General features: G+C 43.0%; 1 protein-coding gene across 6 annotated transcripts in view; it reads left to right on the plus strand.

Annotated features, from left to right (window-relative positions):
- SEMA6A (semaphorin 6A) overlaps nucleotides 1-18,198 on the plus strand; it is a 116,356-nt gene that overhangs the window by 88,175 nt on the left and 9,983 nt on the right. For 3 of the 6 annotated variants that reach the window (XM_054810086.1, XM_054810081.1, XM_054810083.1), the window contains exon 18: nucleotides 1,763-1,927. The exons of the other annotated variants lie outside the window; for them this stretch is intronic. In XM_054810086.1, the coding sequence (XP_054666061.1) occupies nucleotides 1,763-1,927 (165 nt within the window). The remainder of the gene's footprint in view (nucleotides 1-1,762; nucleotides 1,928-18,198) is intronic. 6 annotated transcript variants of the gene reach the window in all.

Consider the following 18,198-nt stretch of genomic DNA (forward strand, 5'->3'; position numbering starts at 1 on the left):
AAGCCATCTAAAGCAGCCTTTTTGAGATACAGCTTCCAAAAGCTTTATGCTTATCCAGTGACTGTTTAAAATAGCATACAGAAACACAGTCTCTACCGGCCCAGCTCTGTGCCTTCTTTCACTGTGAAACTCTAAATCTGGGCTCTTTGTGTTGCTCTATCTCTGCCCCAGCGACTCTTAAATTATTTTTCTGAGCAGTGAAACAGCATCAAGGACAGGAGCGGGGAAAGGGTCCCTGCTAGGGCAGTCTGTAGCCTGGTGATTGGACTTCTCTCCAATCACCTCTTAGATGAGAGAGACTCACATCTAACGAAAGAAAATTAATTTGCAGGGTTATTAAAAAGGAGGCATGAGAAAGGAGGGGTGCTGTCAGTCTGTCTGGCGGTACCTGAAGAGAAAGCGTTACCTGCCCTTCTGTCTGTGAATATTCTGATTCTGTTAGTTTGTGTTTGAGCATGTTTCAAAAACCCCTCTTTTGATGGGCTCTTTCAGGAGAGGATGTAAAGGGAAATATAGTTACTCCACATCAAATTAACTAGGCCCAGAGCTGCTTGAGTCCTGCTGAAAATAACTCATTTTGGTGCATGTGCCAAAAGGAAACTTTCAGAGATGTGTGCATTTTTAAGGTCAAAATGTTGTGGTCTGGATGGAGTTCCAGTGCCCCCTCCCCAGCAGTGACAGACCAGCCCGAGCTATTGGGAAGTCCAGGTTGGAGCCTTCTTTCAGAGATGGTAGACTCCAAGCACTCCAAGCATTTTGGGTGTGGATGTACTTCTGACAATGTAGCTGAAAAGAACATATGAATCTATGAATACCAAACTGCTGTTAAAATTGTATGGTGTTGCCAGCAGGACATGTCCTGTGAATGTGCTGTTAGTTGGGGTGTATTTGATTGCTGAGGAGCTCATCAGCCTTATTCAGGACAGCAGTAACAAGGTTTACAGTAGTTGTAATGGAGACAGGGCATGCAAGACCTCTGTCCTAAGAGAAGGCTGTGGCAGCAGCTGCTGGAGTCATGGGTTCTTGGGCAGATCCATGTAGCAAAGCGTTGTCTTCACTGTCACTCTCAGCAGAAATGATGTTTGGTTTCATACTTATCTCGGAGCCATTTTGGACCACCAGCTCAGGCAGGACTGATGGCAATGGTGCAAACAGGTGCGAGCATCTGACAGGCTCTGCATGTTTCCCATCCAGAGGGCGATGTCACGGTGCAAGCACACCAGTGCTGGGCAGTCCTTCATTCCCACGGGGGCATGGGGCAGAGAGCCACTGATGTCGCCATTTTGTAGCTCTTCTGGCATTCCCCTTCAGTTTTGGCCATATTAGAAGTTGTTCCATTTTAAATTGTTTTAAAAATTGTTTTTTAACTAAGCCAGTACCAGACAGCGTGGGCTGATACTTCAGCATCGTTCAGGCATGTCTACTGCATCCAGCCAAAGGATGCTTGACTCAGATGAAGTGTGCTCACCCTCTTCCACACACATTTAACTCAGTTGAGTAAAAGCATGCAACTGCGAGCACAGCAGCAGCCCAAGGCATGCACGCACCTCCTAACACCTCCTCCTGACTGATCTGGAGGGTTCCAATCCCTTGTTTCCTTGGGGCAATGCTTTGAAGGCCTTTAGAAACGTTGCTCAGCCTAAGACAAGGTGTTCGCCCGTCACAGAAGAAAAGCAGTGCGTGCGTGCCTGAGTGCGGTGAGGTGGCGTGTTAAGTGACTAATGAGACTTGTCTTCCCTACCTGTATTTATAATGTAAACAGGACACTCCAGTTCCCTAGTCCCAAGCACCACCACTTCTGACTCTCGCGCTCGACAGGGTTATGATGCTAGGGGACGCATGCTGGATTGGAAGGATCCGCTTGGTTCATCTGAAAATACAGATCCATATGTGGCAGTTTCATCCCATAATCATCAAGACAAGAAGGGTAAGGCCTTGGAAATGACGTCCTGTGGTGAGGAGGGAGGAGGGGGAGGACTAAAGTGTAACTGCTTCCAGCTGGCTCGGAGTAACATGTAATAAAACTCCTGTGCTATAATTAAAAGCTTATCGTAAAGCCTGAAACTAAGCAGCCAATCTCAGAGTCAGTCCTAGATAATTCGCTGCCTGAGGAAACCACACAAAACAAACAGAAGTGTATGCCTTTGCAGTGTGTGTTGTGCATGTGTACAGGAAGGAGGGAAGCAATGGGGATTTATCCCTCTTTAAACTTGATCTCCCCCATTGTCTGGCAGAGGAAGATCCATGGCTTCCCATTGTTCTTAAGGGTGCACTTTTATATTGCCTTTATGTCTGAATTCCAACAGCAGCACCACAGATCTCAGCTAATTTCACATTATTTCTGTCTGTCTTGATGGATGGAGGTACTGAAGGTCTGCTTTAGTTTAACCATTAAAGTAAAACTGACACTAGGCCTAGCCACTGGGTCTAAGTCCCGCTGTCTTCAGTGAGACCTGAGCATCAAATACCTTTGAGAGTGGGGGCTGAGGAGGTCATTTGCGTATTTTAAAAGATTCAGAGGTGATTGCTGGTGGAGAGAGATTCTGTGTTGTGTTTTTAAAGCACCAAAAGGTTAGGATTTAGGTGTCATTCCACAGTCTTCAGCCCTGTGCTGAAGCACACTTGGGTCTAATACAAGTGACAGTCCTGTCATTTGGCCTCCAGCCCCCCTTTGCTACACATATGGAGAATTAGTCAGAGAATTACCTAAATTTGCCACTTGAGCGTGCTTAGAGAAGGAGAAGCTTTTCTCCGCTGTCAGGATGGGGTGCCCCCTCATCCCATCTTGGCCCTCCATCATTCTCCCAGCTCCTTTTAATCTGTGTCTCAAAGAGGTTAAAATGGTTCCTTTGTATATAGGGGAGTTAGTTAGGTTCAAATAGCTCCACTGCCTAGAGAGGTCTGAGTCCTTGTTATTCTTCTCCAGGGTGTTCCTAGATTGCTTCTCCCAGTCTCTTCTCTGTTGAAGACGTTTTGCTCTGCATGGACTAATTAAGTACTCAGTGGGCCAGGAGGAGGATGGGTATGAGCAAAACTCACTTGCTGAGTGGTTAGGGCACTCACCAGGGGCAAGAACACACATGAGCTTCAGTCCTTTCTGCTATGAATACTTGATATAAAACACTTAAAATATTAATTGAAATGTGGATTTCAGTCTCTATTGTTCATGCATTTTACATGAAAAACTCATTAGACAAAAGCATCAGCTGTTCCTGGAGAAGCTACTGGCACGCCAGACCTGCTGCTTTGCGTTGTCTGCCCAAACTAGTAGGTTACTAAATCATACTCCATCTGACCCAGTGATTCTTGAATTCTCTGCATTAGCTGTGGAGACTTTCAGCAGGGGGTAATGAGCATGTTAGCATTGCAGAACAGTCGTCAGCAGAGCTGCACGAGCAGCTGGCAGCAGTCTGGACCCAGGCTGTGAACTTAGTGCTTGTTATTCACAACAGCCCCAGACACAGTGCCTCCCACAGTTCTGGGATATCCTGGATTTCTCACTGAACTCCCCAGAATTGACCTCAAAGCCTTCATGGTTCCTAGCCATGAAGGCAATGGCCATCACCTGGCCAGCCCAGCAGAGGTGAAGCCTTGAAGCACTTTTCCAGCTGAGGAGGCCAGTCAAATTAGGCAGGAGATGCAGTAAAATTTCCTGAGATGCCATGGCAAACATTAATCCAGTAGCCTTGGCTTTTAGGCTTGATGGCAGGAAATGCAATATGAAGATTTGAATTCCTTCAGGCAGAGGATGCGAACTTGTCTCCCACCTCCCAGCAATGAGCTTTTCCTTTTAAAAAGGGAAAAACTGCCATTTGCTCTTTTTTCTTCAACTGGGTTTTAGAAGTGGCCCCTGTTCAAACAATTTTTTTTTTTCAGAGCTTGATCCGGTAAACATTCTGGGAGAATAACTGCAGATCTACAGCAAAAAAGTTAATTTCTAGAACCTGATCAAGCTTACATGCGAGTTAAGCATGCAGCTCCTCTGCACCCTGCGGACTCAGCAGAGGAAGAATTTCAGGCAGCTGCAATACTCAAACTCAAAACCGTAACTTAGGGCGCAAGGGACTGAGGGTGCTGAAGATGAAAGTTCAGATTCCTAATTCCTGCTTAAGCTCAGTTTGAGATACTGACCTCATTTTTTAAATTCCTCAGCCCTTCCTCTTCAGCTGTAGAAGGGCAGTTCAGAAGAAGCGATTTCTGGGTATCATGTATGTAGAGGAGGGAAGGCAGATAAGCTTGCATGCCCTTCTAACGATGGCATGTGATTTACCTAGCACTCCTCTTTCCTCTCAGCAATAAATCAGTGATAATACTGATAGCCATAAAAAAAACCCCTTTTTTCTTTTTCTGTCCAGTCTGTTAGTAACACCTAGTATTCAGAATGCTTATAGTCAGAGGACATGTCTTAGAAAATCCAGTGTTCCCTCTTCTGAAAGTAAGTGGTATCTTTCTCTCCTCCACCATGTGAGGAGGGGATGTCATTAAGCCCTGAGGAGAAGGACTTGGGGGTGTTGATTGATGAGAAGCTCAACATGAACTGGCAGTGTGCGCTTGCAGCCCAGAAAGCCAACCATGTCCTGGGCTGCATCAAAAGAGGTGTGACCAGCAGGTTGAGGGAGGGGATCCTGCCCCTCTACTCCACTCTGCTGAGACCCCACCTGCAGTACTGCATCCAGCTCTGGGGGCCCCAGTACAGGAGAGACGTGGAGCTGTTGGAGCGAGTCCAGGGGAGGGCCACGAAGCTGATCAGAGGGCTGGAGCACCTCTGCTGTGAGGACAGGCTGAGAGAGTTGGGGTTGTTCAGCCTGGAGAAGAGAAGGCTCCGGGGAGATCTAATTGCAGCTTACCAGTACCTGAAGGGGACCTACAGGAAAGGTGGTGAGGGACTGTTTATCAGGGAGTGTAGTGACAGGACAAGGGGTAATGGGTTCAAGCTGAAGGAGGGTCGGTTTAGATTAGATGTTAGAAAGAAATTCTTTACTGTGATGGTGGTGAGGCACTGGCACAGGTTGCCCAGAGAGGTTGTGGATGCCTCATCCCTGGAAGTGTTCAAGGCCAGGTTGGATGAGGCTTTGGGCAACGTGGTCAAGTGGAGGGTGTCCCTGCCTGCAGCAGGGGGGTTGGAACTAGATGATCTTTAAGGTTCCTTCCAACCAAACCATTCTATGATTCTATGATATTTGATGAGGAAGGAAGGAAGAGATCCTTGAACCCAGCTCTTCTGCTGGTGTCAGATAGGGGAGCAGTGTCAGAAACCACCAATAGTGAAGACCTGGCCCTTTATGTGCCCAGAGGAATGCAGAGACGTGTATGCATTTTAATGGCATTATTTGTTCTGTGTGGGTCCCTGCTTCACAAATCTTCTGTGAGGCAATGCTTAATAGATGGAAAGCTAGTTCTTAAAAGCATCTTGTATGCCAGTAGCAGCTTCCAGAAGAGCATGCAGTGAAAATATTAATAAATGTATAGCTGTTGGATTCTAATCATTTTCGCTTCAATTCACTGACTGATGAGGTGGCTTACATTCAATAGTTCCGTCCCCAGAGAGTGATGGTTACCAAAGAGCCTTATTAGCACTTGACAGGGTCATTTAAATATCATACATTCTTTGGTGCCTAATTATGAATATTGACAAAGCTGGAAGCAGTCTACATGCAATCAAAACAATGGCGGCAGAGGTGACCGCATGGTTGTTTACCATTACCACCTACTTGTGTGTTGTTACTCCTTGCCTTGCCCAGTCAGAGCCGGTTGGCTCCAAAATTGCTATTGATTTGTTGTTTAAAAGGGCAAAGGAAAGAGTTCTTACACAAAATTAAATCAGAAAATGTTATGCTTACTATCCCTTTATCAAGATTTTGTTTTCGCTCTTCTGTGATTTCTTTTCCTTTCACACATTCATGGAGAAAAAATATTCTTTTTTTTTTTAACATTTTCTCTTTGTTTTGCAAGGTGCTTTGTGGTGTTCTTCATTGGTTGTGTCTAATCCTTTGGACAGTGTTTTCTTTCTTTTCCTGTGCTCACAAACGACTTCTTCCTGATTGTACTAATTGTACAGAATCCACTTGCTGCTTTCTTTTCTGTAACACGGGTGCTTTGATGATGTCACATCCATCCATATGCTTCACTTTTAATTCAGTGCAGGCATCTTGGGGAATATCTGTGGGGGTGTGAAGAGGGGGTTCTTTAAAAGGGTTGACTCATGGGAATGTGACATTTGTGTGCCACAGCTTTAGTAGCTAAATATACTCTGGGATTGTTGTTTCTGAGCTACATCACATTTCTTGCCAAGATGAAAATGTGTAGTGCAACCCATAGAGTGGGAACTATGTGTTGCCATCCCACTGGCATTTTCATTTTGGCCATTAAGGAATCTGTCCTTCCTATTGCAGAACAAAGAAAAAAAAAATCAGCTCTGATTGGGCAAACTGCACCCCTCTCTCCTCTTCTCCTCCTCCTCCCTAGGAAAAAAAAAAAAAAGAAAAAGAAAAAAAGCATGTTCTAGAGTATGTTTATGTTTTGTTTCCTTTCTTGCTGTGTTTTAGTCTTAATTACGTTTCTCACCTTTGTTGAAACAATTTCCCTAACCTCGCCATCTAACCTTTTCCACTGCTGCCATTGTACTTGGTCTCCCTCCCTCCGCAGTTTTGAAGCTCCAAGGCTTTACCCTCTACACCCCAGTAGTGCTGTAGCACTGTGTCTCTCTGTAGTCGTCCTACTAACGAAGGGGGGAGTAGACACGTAGCACTAGTCGACAGGCCTATGTGAAGAAAACAAAGTGATTTTCTTCAGGAGTAGCTGGCCTTGCCCCTCATTACCCTGCTGCCCTTCTCTCCTGCCTTCTGTCCTTCCTGCCTGCCTTCAGAAATGCCTCATGCTTTTCAAGTCCTGGGTTCATTAGCACAAATGCAGCCAACTGCTCAGTTTTCTCACTCGCTCCCTAAATGCCTGGAGCCTGCCTTTTAATCACAGTTTTGATAAATTGGTTGCAAATTCATGGTTCTGGTACAGCTTCTTCTCCACAGCATTCAGGTGGACATGGCTGAGTTGGGCACTGAATGACAAAAGTGTAGTGTTGCTGTTAGCCAGCTTAATGTTTGTGTTCTTATTTGTCTCTGCTTTCATTAAGTGAAGATCATGAGGTGGTATCTCCTTTCCTGAACAAACCTTTTGTCGATAACCATGAAACAATGGTAAAAAACTGATTAGAAGCAGGATGTGATGGACACAGTTTACAGAGTTAAAGAGTTGCTGGTATATTTGCATGTCAAGAATCCTCCTGTAGATATGGTATCTGGTAGCACCTATTATTTTATAGATTGTAGAATCTATATTATGATTAAGAACTACAGACTTTCCTCTGATAGAGAATTAGACTTCATTAGCAATAGTCCACTCTTCTGTTTGGAGAGGGCCATGCTATCGGGGAGCCCAAGGGCTGTTCATTTCAAAACCTGACTCCTGAAGATATTTCATATTGTACACAAGTGGCAGAGTGAGTTACTGATTTTTACTGTGATTATCGCTATTTCAAAGATTTGTGAAGTGCTGACAATGCTTGTCTCTGGAGAGTCTGCAAGTGTTCATGCAGATTCTGCTGCAGTGAGACAGAATTATACCAAACTTCAGGTACAGTTATGCTAAAGAATGTAAAGTGATGATTTCACAAGATACTTTACAAGTAGACATGAAACGAGAGAAAAAACAATCTGGCAAAACAAAGCTTCGGACTCTTTTTTGCATAAATTAAACAACTGGTGTTCATCATGGGAGGGCTGAGTTTTGCACCAGGAAGTGCATATGCAGAGTATGTTTTTACACAAAAACATTGTTATATGCTAACATGTGCAAGGATGTTAAAGATTCAAAGGATTTTTTTATCACAGGAAGCAGAAAGAAGTTGTTATTACCTTGCTGGCATTTTGTAATAATTCAGAAGAGGATTTAAAGTGGCACAAAATTCGTCAAAACTTACCTTTTGAGTCAGTGTTTGCAGGTCTGAGGGGGAGGGCTTGGATTTTCAAGATGAAGCAAGTGCTCTGTATTTGATCCTTATCATTGTCCTGGCACTGTAAGAAGGAACCGACTGATCCTAAAAAAAAGCGTTAGGCTAATGGGAGGAGTTGCACCACAGTCATTTCTGCCTGGATGGGGCTTGGGAAGAGCTATAAACTCAAAGCACGTGTGCTTGGGAGGAAACTGCACAAACATTGCTGTTTTTTCCCTGTGTCTCAAACAATTGTGAGCACAAACATAAAGCAGATTGCAAGTACTTTGCAGTTCACTAACAGTTTCAAGTGCTGACAAAACAATGAAGATCTAATCAGACCAGATCCTTCACTCACTGCATTTTTAGGTCTTTTGCCCAGAGACTAGTAAAAGAGTGCTGTGAGAAACAGAGTAGGGAATTTGCCTGATTCTGTCTATGATTCTGTAGCATTTGGCTGAGATTTGAAGTGAGAGGTGTGGTTACTCAGAGCTGTAGTGCTTCACAAAGGGATTTCACCTACACAATATAAGATGACATGGGACTTAGTCCATTTAAACTTTTATAGATCCACATCTAGATTAAAACCTACTTATTTTTCCCATTAGGATTTAAATAGAGGTTGGTTGGATAGGTCTATGCTAAACAAAGCCCTATAGATTTTTTTTCTAAAAAGTTCTTAGGTAAATTAGCATCAGCTTACTGTAAACATCCCTGGGTTTTTTAGGGGGGAGGGGTGGAGTATTTCCATTTGCCACACATTCTAGCTGCTTGGGTGAAATACTATTTTTTTTTTCCCCAAAGCAAATGAACTAACCCTATATTTGCCTAGAATGGCTCTAATGAGCAACTTGTCCAGGAACTGAATGTCTCAGAGACTAATCATGGCATACCTGCTGTGGAGCACCATTTTAGCTCTGTATGAGATAAATACCAGAAAGCCATGGTTAGCAGTTAAATGGGACCAAATTTCTCAGCAGAGTTTTTAATGGCCAGATACCTGTGTCACCAGGCCAGGGTAATAACTAGCAAACATGCCAGAAGATTGGTGATTGATGAGAAGCTCAACATGAGCCGGCAGTGTGCGCTTGCAGCCCAGAAAGCCAACCATGTCCTGGGCTGCATCAAAAGAGGTGTGACCAGCAGGTCGAGGGAGGTGATCCTGCCCCTCTGCTCCACTCTGCTGAGACCCCACCTGGAGTACTGCGTCCAGCTCTGGGGGCCCCAGTACAGGAGAGACGTGGAGCTGTTGGAGCAAGTCCAGAGGAGGGCCACGAAGCTGATCAGAGGGCTGGAGCACCTCTGCTGTGAGGACAGGCTGAGAGAGTTGGGGTTGTTCAGCCTGGAGAAGAGAAGGCTCCGGGGAGATCTAATTGTGGCCTTCCAGTACCTGAAGGGGCCTACAGGAAAGCTGGTGAGGGACGGTTTAGCAGGGAGTGTAGTGACAGGACAAGGGGTAATGGGTTTATGCTGAAGGAGGGTCGATTTAGATTAGATATTAGGAAGAAATTCTTTACTGTGAGAGTGGTGAGGCACTGGCACAGGTTGCCCAGAGAGGTTGTGGAGGCCCCATCCCTGGAAGTGTTTAAGACCAGGCTGGATGGGGCTTTGGGCAATGTGGTCGAGTGGCGGGTGTCCCTGTCCATGGCAGGGGGGTTAGAACTAGGTGGTCTTTGAGGTCCCTTCAAACCCAAACCATGCTATGATTCTACGATAAAATTGACAACATCACAATGCTGGAGTCGCTGGTATTGCACCAGAGGGCTGTGCAGTCAGGATTAAGGGAACACACCAGACTTGTCCAGAGGAATGACACTGATCCATCCTCTGTTCTGTCTTGCATGTATGAGCTGTCTGCTTGCAGGACTCGAGACAGCTAATCATCTCAGATTGCATCGTTAAGTTCAAACAGCAGCGGTAGAAGACTAGATGCTAATTAATAAAGTGGAAATTGTATATAAAATTGATGAAAGAAAAATGCTGGAAGGATGTTTCTGACAACAGACTTTCTTCAAACTTGCTTTCATTATGTTTTTGTAAGTTTCTATGAGAACAAGAGCAAAGAGACAAGAGAGGAGATGAGGCATGCGGAAAAGATGACAGAAACTAAGTCCCTGGGCAGGGCCACATCCTTAAGCCAATTTTAATAGAAAATGGGGATTGTAATAGAATACAGGGCAGTGATTTAGTGTGTCTTCTCTGTAACTAAATCTTCATTTCAAATCTTACATAAAAAGCTCCGGCTCATTTAGTCACAGATTTTCTATAGTAACTTTTTGAAAGTGTAAGGAGAGGAACAGTTTTCACTGCAAAAAATAGGCAAGGATGAGGAAATCAAAATAATGGAGGGGGTATACTCCAGCACACACCAACTGCCTGTGCCACATCTAAAGAAATGCCTGTACTTCAGCACTGGCGCTAACTTAAATTTTCAGAAATCAAGGTGTAGAAACATTGCTAACAGTGCAAATTTCCAGTTTAACTAGCAGAAGTGGAAACGTGAGTAGCAAGATTAGAACCAAGACCCATTTGCTATTTAGTAGCCAAAAAAAGACTTCATTGGTAATAGAAGAGGTTGTGTTGATGTTGGTTATGAAAACTGTCAACAGAGCTTTTCATTCTAAATGTCACCAAATTACTGGATCCTACAAATAAAAGAAGGGTGAAGTTTAAAATAGAGCTTATCAAATGTCAAATGTGGCTGGAGGAAACAGCAGGTATCCTTGACCTGTAATTGTCGGCCTGCATAGATTTAAAGTCAGGCTATCCATTTCCAGGCTGCAATGAGCAGTAGAAGCCTGTCTTACTAAAACAGGGAAAAACTGTCATTGCCCCAGGACCTTGATCTGCTTTTTCAATAAAAGAGGCCACGTCTAATTTGTCAAGGCAGCTGCTCAGGGTTCAGGGCATTAGAGCTATTGTGTGATGGACTAGATCCACAGCGGCATTCATCCACAGTCACCCGGTGAGGACAGCTTGGTGGAGGAACACAGACTGCCTCGTGCTCTTGTTTGACCCTTGTAGCACTGACATATTTATCAAGAGCTGGGAATTCGCTGTAGGGTATGCTGGCCCCACAGGGCCACTACTCTATCTGGAAATAGCAAAGCATAATTGGTGGACAGGATGTTAAGTAACACCAAGTTTAATTTTTGTGGTGTTTATATCGAGTATAGGGTGATGTTGCGCCATACAAAGATGCTGAATTGGGAGGGCAACCTACCTGTTTAAATAAGGGATTTCCGAAACTGCTTTTCAATCTGAAGGGATTTAAGAGCAGAAAATCTAATAGCTGAAATACACTTAAAGCACCTTTTGGTGTTAAGTTAATGCCAGTGTACAATTAAAATGTCAATATCCTGTTAAAGATATTTGAATGATTCATTTTTCTCATATAGGATGTGCCTAGTTTCAGTAATTGTATTAATTAATAGGTAAGATGTCCTGTAGTAATTTTACAAGGACCTAAACATTGTCAGTCCTGGTTCAGAGCACTTTTAGTACGATCTGTGGACTGTGAACTGTTTAATTACATGCCTCTGTACAAAACACCACCTACATTCTTCTCGTATAGGTAACCTTTTAGTGAATGGTATCAACATCCCTTTCAGTAGGCAGGAAGGATCCTGACTGACTCTCTTCCTTTATTTCTTAGGTTTCTTTCAGTCTGTAAAAAAGGCGAGCTTAGTTTTTATATATCAGGATGTGCTGGTGCTTACTGATTAACGGCATGCAGTTAATTAAAAAAAGAAAAACCTGGAGAGGGCATAATTTAGATTTTGCCATGTTAATTTTATTGAACATTAAATACGGATAACAAATGTCATTGCGTTTGGAAAGTAGTTGTTCCTATGAATATCCTTAGTTTAGTCAGGTGTTTAGGCAAGTGTTACTTCAAGCTCTTTAATAGTCATTTAGAGAGACACTATAGCCTCTGGTATCTGATTACTGTTGCTATGAGTTTTGCTAGATTTTAATCATGTGTTCTAAGATTTTCTGTGCCAGTAGCTGAGAAGGAGGAAAGGGAAAAATATGTTGTTATTCTCATGTTACAAAAAAGAGACTTAAGGGCATTTTATTGAGAAGTTTTGAAGCAGATAGTGCAAATTTACCATTATATCAAAAATGTGCATCCTGACATCCTCCCTGAGTGAAAAAAGAGCTTTATTGGCCCAGCTGTAAGTTTTTGAAAAATCTCAGTCCCTTATACCCAGAAGAGACTTGTCACGGTTAGGCAACTAAATACACAGAGAACTCCGTGTACATTGAGCATTGGTGCTGTGACTGATAAGCACTTTAACCACCAGCTGATAGTCTGACAGCTCTCCCTGCCCCAGCAGATCAGAGTAAGGCAGAGTCCCTGTTGAAGTAGATTTTAACAGCTCCATTGGCATTAAAAGAGCTTAGGGCAGTTTATAGAGAAGTTGCTCAGGAAGCATTAAGAGGCATTTCTGGCACAGTTGTAAAATACAGCAAACATTTGGAAATGGCTAACAGCGCATTCATCACCAACTTTGTGTTGGCCAGGAAGAATACCTGTAATACTCTGAAACAGTCCCAGTGGATAGCCTCCAGACCAGTTCCAGCCTCCCACATCTACCAAAGTAGGTTAGCCCTGAATATTAAACTGTAGTTCTCCCACCAGCAGCCAAAGATTGCTATCTCTTGTGAAATAAAATCTCAGACGAAGGTGCAGCTTGATAGCATTGTCACAACTCGGCATAAACTAGACAGTTCTTTCATATGCCCAACAAGGACTTTTTTAATTGGAAAATAACACCAGCTGCATGCTGTCAATAATATGCTATCTTGTTCATGCTCCATCCCGTCTTACCCACAATTGTGATAGAAAATAAAAGAACAGCTGTTAAAAAAAGGAGGGGGAAGCAGGCACATTTTTAAAGCCCTACAAAGCTACTGTTATTCACTATCATGTTCTTGTAGAAAGAAAAAGAGGGGTTTTTTTGGAGAGCCTGAAAGATCTGCAATTACTAAACACAAACAGTACCAGCACAGATAGGGAATTTAAGCTTGCACAGAAAACAGCAGCACACTGAAGCTTTCATTAAAATAATTCCAAAAGTCTTTTGAGAAGCACATATTTTCCAGGTGTTTCCTTATTCTTCAAATCAGAAAACTGTACTGAATTCCTGTTTGGAAGCAAGCAGGGTGAGTGAGACAGAAGCTATAATACTGGTAAACACCGAGTACCACTTGTTTTTAAAGAAGCTAACAGAAGTGGTCTTGTCATGTGGTGCAGAAAAGCCCATTGGTAGTTTCTTTGAGCCTGTGGTCAGCACTGGAGAAATTTAATTCCTGCCACCAGCTTATAGCTCCCATCAAACAGTTCAACAATTCTCCATGTGTATTCGTTGCTGAATGAGTCCCAATCAGAGGCTCTCAAAGGAGGGCACAGAGCAGGAGTGCCCTCTGTCCCTTTTTCTGCCTGCCTCTCCCCACTGAACCTCTTCCATTCACCACAGAGCCTGCCCAGAGGTTTGGGCAATCACAGCTCATAATAAAGAACATAAAGAGCACTGCTCTTTTTTTTTTTTTTTTTTTGCAGATAGCATTTGGCTTTATCTCTACAAAACACTAGTCTCTTTTCAGTGTCTTAAAGAGGTCTTACAGTCCTGTAGCACTTTATATGCTTTTTGTCTACATACGACCAAGCTACAGGCAATGCCCTGAGGCACTCATCCAGTAAGACCAATTAATTTTCTGTACCCAGGGGGATATGTATATCTCAGTGTGCAGTTCTCTCTCATTGAACTTAATTACTAATATCAAATCAGTGGGCACTTCGATATACCCAGCATCAAGACCAGGGAAGACAATACAGTTTCTCTCTACTTGCTCATGGCAAGACAACTTGATAACATCAGCTGTGCTTCCACAAAAGTTTTGGTCTCACCTATGCTGTGTTTAGAGAGGAGGAAAGAGAATAAATATATATTACAGAAAGAAAAGAAATTGTGATAAAATTTGTTAGGGTCCCAATGCTAGGAAAAAAATGAGTCTTTAACCTCTCACATGGAAATTTGTATTTCTGTAAATCAGTGAACGTATCTTAAGAATTAGTCTACAGGTATGAAAAAAACAGTCATGGTCCTTGTTATAGCACCTACCTTCATGTTAAATAACTAGCTGTGCAAGCTGCCTGGTTTGCCTGCAACAGTGCAAAGTACTGGCTTAAGAAAGAGCATGAGCAGAAAGTGTACAAACACTACAGTAAATCCAGAAAATGGAGATTTGAGCCAGTACCAGAACTGAGTGGAAGGCTGGGGGAGTTGTTGCATTGGAGAAACACTGCTGCTTGTGAGATGTGTGATAAAGCAAATAGTCTGCCTGGCCTGCTGCTGGACAGTCAAGAGAGTGTCTGGACAGGCTTTGAATGTATGTTGGAGAAGACACTGGTTTGCACACACTACTGTGTCTAGATTACTGCTGGCTCCAGGGCAGCTCTCTTGGAGCTGGGTCAGGTACCTGCTTGCTAAAGTACAATCTGAGGTGAAGCTACAGGTTTATCTTACTCAGGGAAGCACACTGGCCAGAGTCATCACTGACCATGTTAAAAAATGCACAGACAGGAAACATCAGTGAAGTTATGGCATCAAAGTGTAAATGTACATGCAGCACCCATGTCGTGATTCAGCCCCAGCCCCAGCCGAGCACCGCGCAGCTGCTCGCTCACCACTCCCCGGTGGATGGGGAGGAGAGTGGGAAGGAAAAGGTAAAACTCATGGCTTGGGATAAGGACAGTTTACTGGGACAGCAAAAGGAGAGGGAAATAGCAACAGTACTTAGAATATACGAAATGGGTGATACACAATGCAATTTGCTCACCCAACAACCCCACAGACACTGAGCCTGTGCTGGGCCACCACTCCCCCGCAACTAGTCCCCTTTTTTTGCTAGGCATGATGTCATATGGTATGGAATATGCTTTTGGCTAGTTTGGGTCACCTGTCCGGGCTGTGTCCCCTCCCAGCTTCTTGTCAAAATTAACTCTATCCTAGCCAAAAACCAGGACAGACTGCAAGCTGGAGAGGTGAGGAAAATAAAAATTAGGTCAAAAAATGCAGAGAATTAGAAAACTGACAGGCAGAAAAACACATAAAGTAAGCCACCACTGGGGACAGAAAATGAAGTGAGAGAGATGATAGCAGCCACAGGACAAGAAGTCCATAAGGGAAATGCTGTCTTTTACTTCAGGATGTGGCTGGAGTGAATAACCCTGCTTGCCTGACTGGAGATACTGCAGATTTGAGTGAATATAACTGAAAGGAAAGAAGGCTTCTGATAATTATATTGCAAGAGTAGTGAGATACAGAAAAAGAACCAGCAGTAGTCTTGCTGGTCAGTGATTCAAACTCATCACAATTCCTCAGTCACTTAATGTATTCAAAGGCAGATGAGTCTACAGGACTGAGATACAGAAGGAAATTATAAACCTAACATCAGACATGTATAAGCTATTTTTTGCCTACAGCACCAGCCCTGCAAATATTTAAAGTAGCAGTCTTGTCTTTCACTGATCGCGGGAGGCATGTTTTAATTCTTAAGTCCAGGTCTTTTGACTACACCTGCAGTGTTTGTAAGTTTAGGAGAAGTGAAGAGTTAATCCACAGTGCTTTCTGTCACAAAATATGCAATGCTTGTGTTTTAATGACAGAAGAGGTTTCATCCTCCCTCTGTGTAAGAGCAGACCTAATGCAGGGTCCAGCCATGTTCCCAGGATGCACCAGCAACTCAGCTGTGGGCGGAAGGACTATCCCTAAGAAATACAGTCTATGTGCATGAGTAAACATTGTTGGCTTGGTCACACAGTTGTTCAACAGTTTAATAATAATTTCCAGGGACTTCGTGGAATACGATATATAGGGTACAGTCTTATTATTTAAATGTCTTGGATGCTTAATAGATGGCTCCTTTGTTAGTTCAGCTGTAGTGTGTTCAGTCACACTAGTAGCTCAAAACTAGAATTTCCATTTTTGTGTCTTTCAAGAAGATCAGAGCTGATGAGGAAACAATTTTTGCTTTTTGATCATATGCAGTGTTTGAAATTTAACCCCAGTTCTTCCATAAGGCTGCTTTGAGCTTCACCCTGCTAAGCAGAGCTGCTTAGGTTGACATTCAGCAAACTTCACTTTTCCCTGTTGTGCAGAAAGGCCATAGTTCAAAACAGGCTGTAAAAAAGGAGAGGAAAAGCCACAGAATTTCTCAGTGACAGCTTCTCTTTCCTTGACATTGTTCATAAAAACTGCTTCCAGAAAGGCACTAGGCTGCCCAGATCACATAATGCCCACAGCAGGAAAAAAAAATGGAAAATACAGCATTTGTTCTGCGCCATCAGAGGAGCTCCACACAGTGAAATGGGAACTGTGAAGATGAGAGATTCACTTTGCAGGCTACAACAACTTCTCTGGAGCCCTAAAATCATGCATATTCAGCCAAACATATGTAAATCTGGTTTAACCCAGCTGTGAAAGATCCCCTGAAGTAAACTAATAAAGAGCAGCTGGATATGTTTAAGCTCATCGCAGGCATAGTAGAAAGGTCCCAGAATGTGCACTGAGCTTTTTACGTCATTAGAGGAAATGCAGCAGACTTTAAAGGAAACTTGTGTTTTAAGATGCAAAGCAGCATAAAGTTTATCTCTGCCAAGACAAGCTACAAAAGAATTAATTTTCCTTGACATTTGGATTTTACACATCTTGTTTTAACTACTGTGAATGCCTGTGTTTTACTTTTTTTTAAAGGACCTGCGATGTCTGCTTATTCCCTATCACACACAGGCATCTAAAATTATCAGTGCTCACTTGGAAAGGGTGAGAGGTGAAGGAAAGTACTGAAATCAGGAAAGTTCAAAATGATCAGCCACTGTGTGCCACCTGCCAGTGGGAGAAAGATTGTCAAACAGTTTGTAATGCAAGAGCTGGCCTTGAGCCTAGCTGCTAGGACAAATAAAATTGCACTGGCTTCAGGACTGTAATGACTTTAATCATTAGAATACAGATGTAGGAGGTTGTGTATCTCAAACCTTCTCCCATACCTGCTAACTTAAACTGGTTTATTTACAAATAGACTGCTTAGAAGTAACACAACTAAAAAAGCTCTAAGAGCTTGCTATTCCAGTCCTTTTCGGGTCTGCTTCCCCTTCATTTCAGTGGGAGTGGGAGTTGTCTGAGCATGAATTTGCTGGTTCAGATCTTTTAATTACCATCTATAACAATCCCTTTCAAAAAAGAGCTGCTTGTTTCTAGTTTCTCAAAGTTCACAAGTGTGAAATGGTGCAGGTTTTGTATGGCCACTGTGGCATGCAGGAAAATTGGATTGTAGGCTTATAGTTAAACGAAAAACAGATAATTGAAATCCGTTCTGAAAAGGTTACTTCAAGACTCACTGGTTATCTCATATGGATATGGTGGAGTCGTTTCTTTCATCTTTCGTGCTTAATTTATCTAGCTGAAAAAAATACAAGAATTAAAATTCTCCATCTTCCCGTTCAGAGCAAAGCCACCTGTTGATCTCCTGTCTTTCAGTAAGTTACAACCATCTGTTTCTATTGAGAGTTATGTCAACAGTCATTCATCAAAAGTGGAGAGAAGTGATACAATTTGGACCATTCGAAAGAAGAAAAGAAACCACCCTTGGAGATCAATAGATGAACCTATCTTGGAGGGATTGCTTCTGAAATACGTCTGATTAAGGGCCAAAAATGGCTGATGGAGGCCACTATGGCTGATCTGATTGTTTAGATCCTTTTCAAGGCTTTGTTACGTCTTACTTCAGGCACATTATATATTGATTTTCTTTTCATAGTTTTGAAGTACAATTTCTTCTCATACTTCTAATGATCCCCAGGCCTCTTGTAACTGAAGGTTTTTTCTTCACCAGACTCATTCTTCTCTCCAAGCGCATGCATGCTGTTTTTGTTTGCTGGATACCTTAGACTGCTAGCTTGGGCAGCTGGCTTTGAGAGCCATAGGGCAGAAGCTGGGGGGAGATGGATCACTCCTCTCAGCACAATCACGCAAAACTTACAGTTGCAGACCTTTACAAATTACCAATACAGCTTTAAGGAAGGGAAGGGAAAAAACCCCAATGTTTGCCAGCAGCTTTAACTATGAATGTTTGAGCTGTTTTTTTCTAGCTGGTGACACGAAGAGTCCAGAAAAACAAATATTGGGTAGGATTGCCCTGAGTCA

The sequence above is a fragment of the Grus americana genome, chromosome Z (assembly GCF_028858705.1).
Source record: "Grus americana isolate bGruAme1 chromosome Z, bGruAme1.mat, whole genome shotgun sequence".
Lineage (NCBI taxonomy): Eukaryota > Metazoa > Chordata > Aves > Gruiformes > Gruidae > Grus > Grus americana.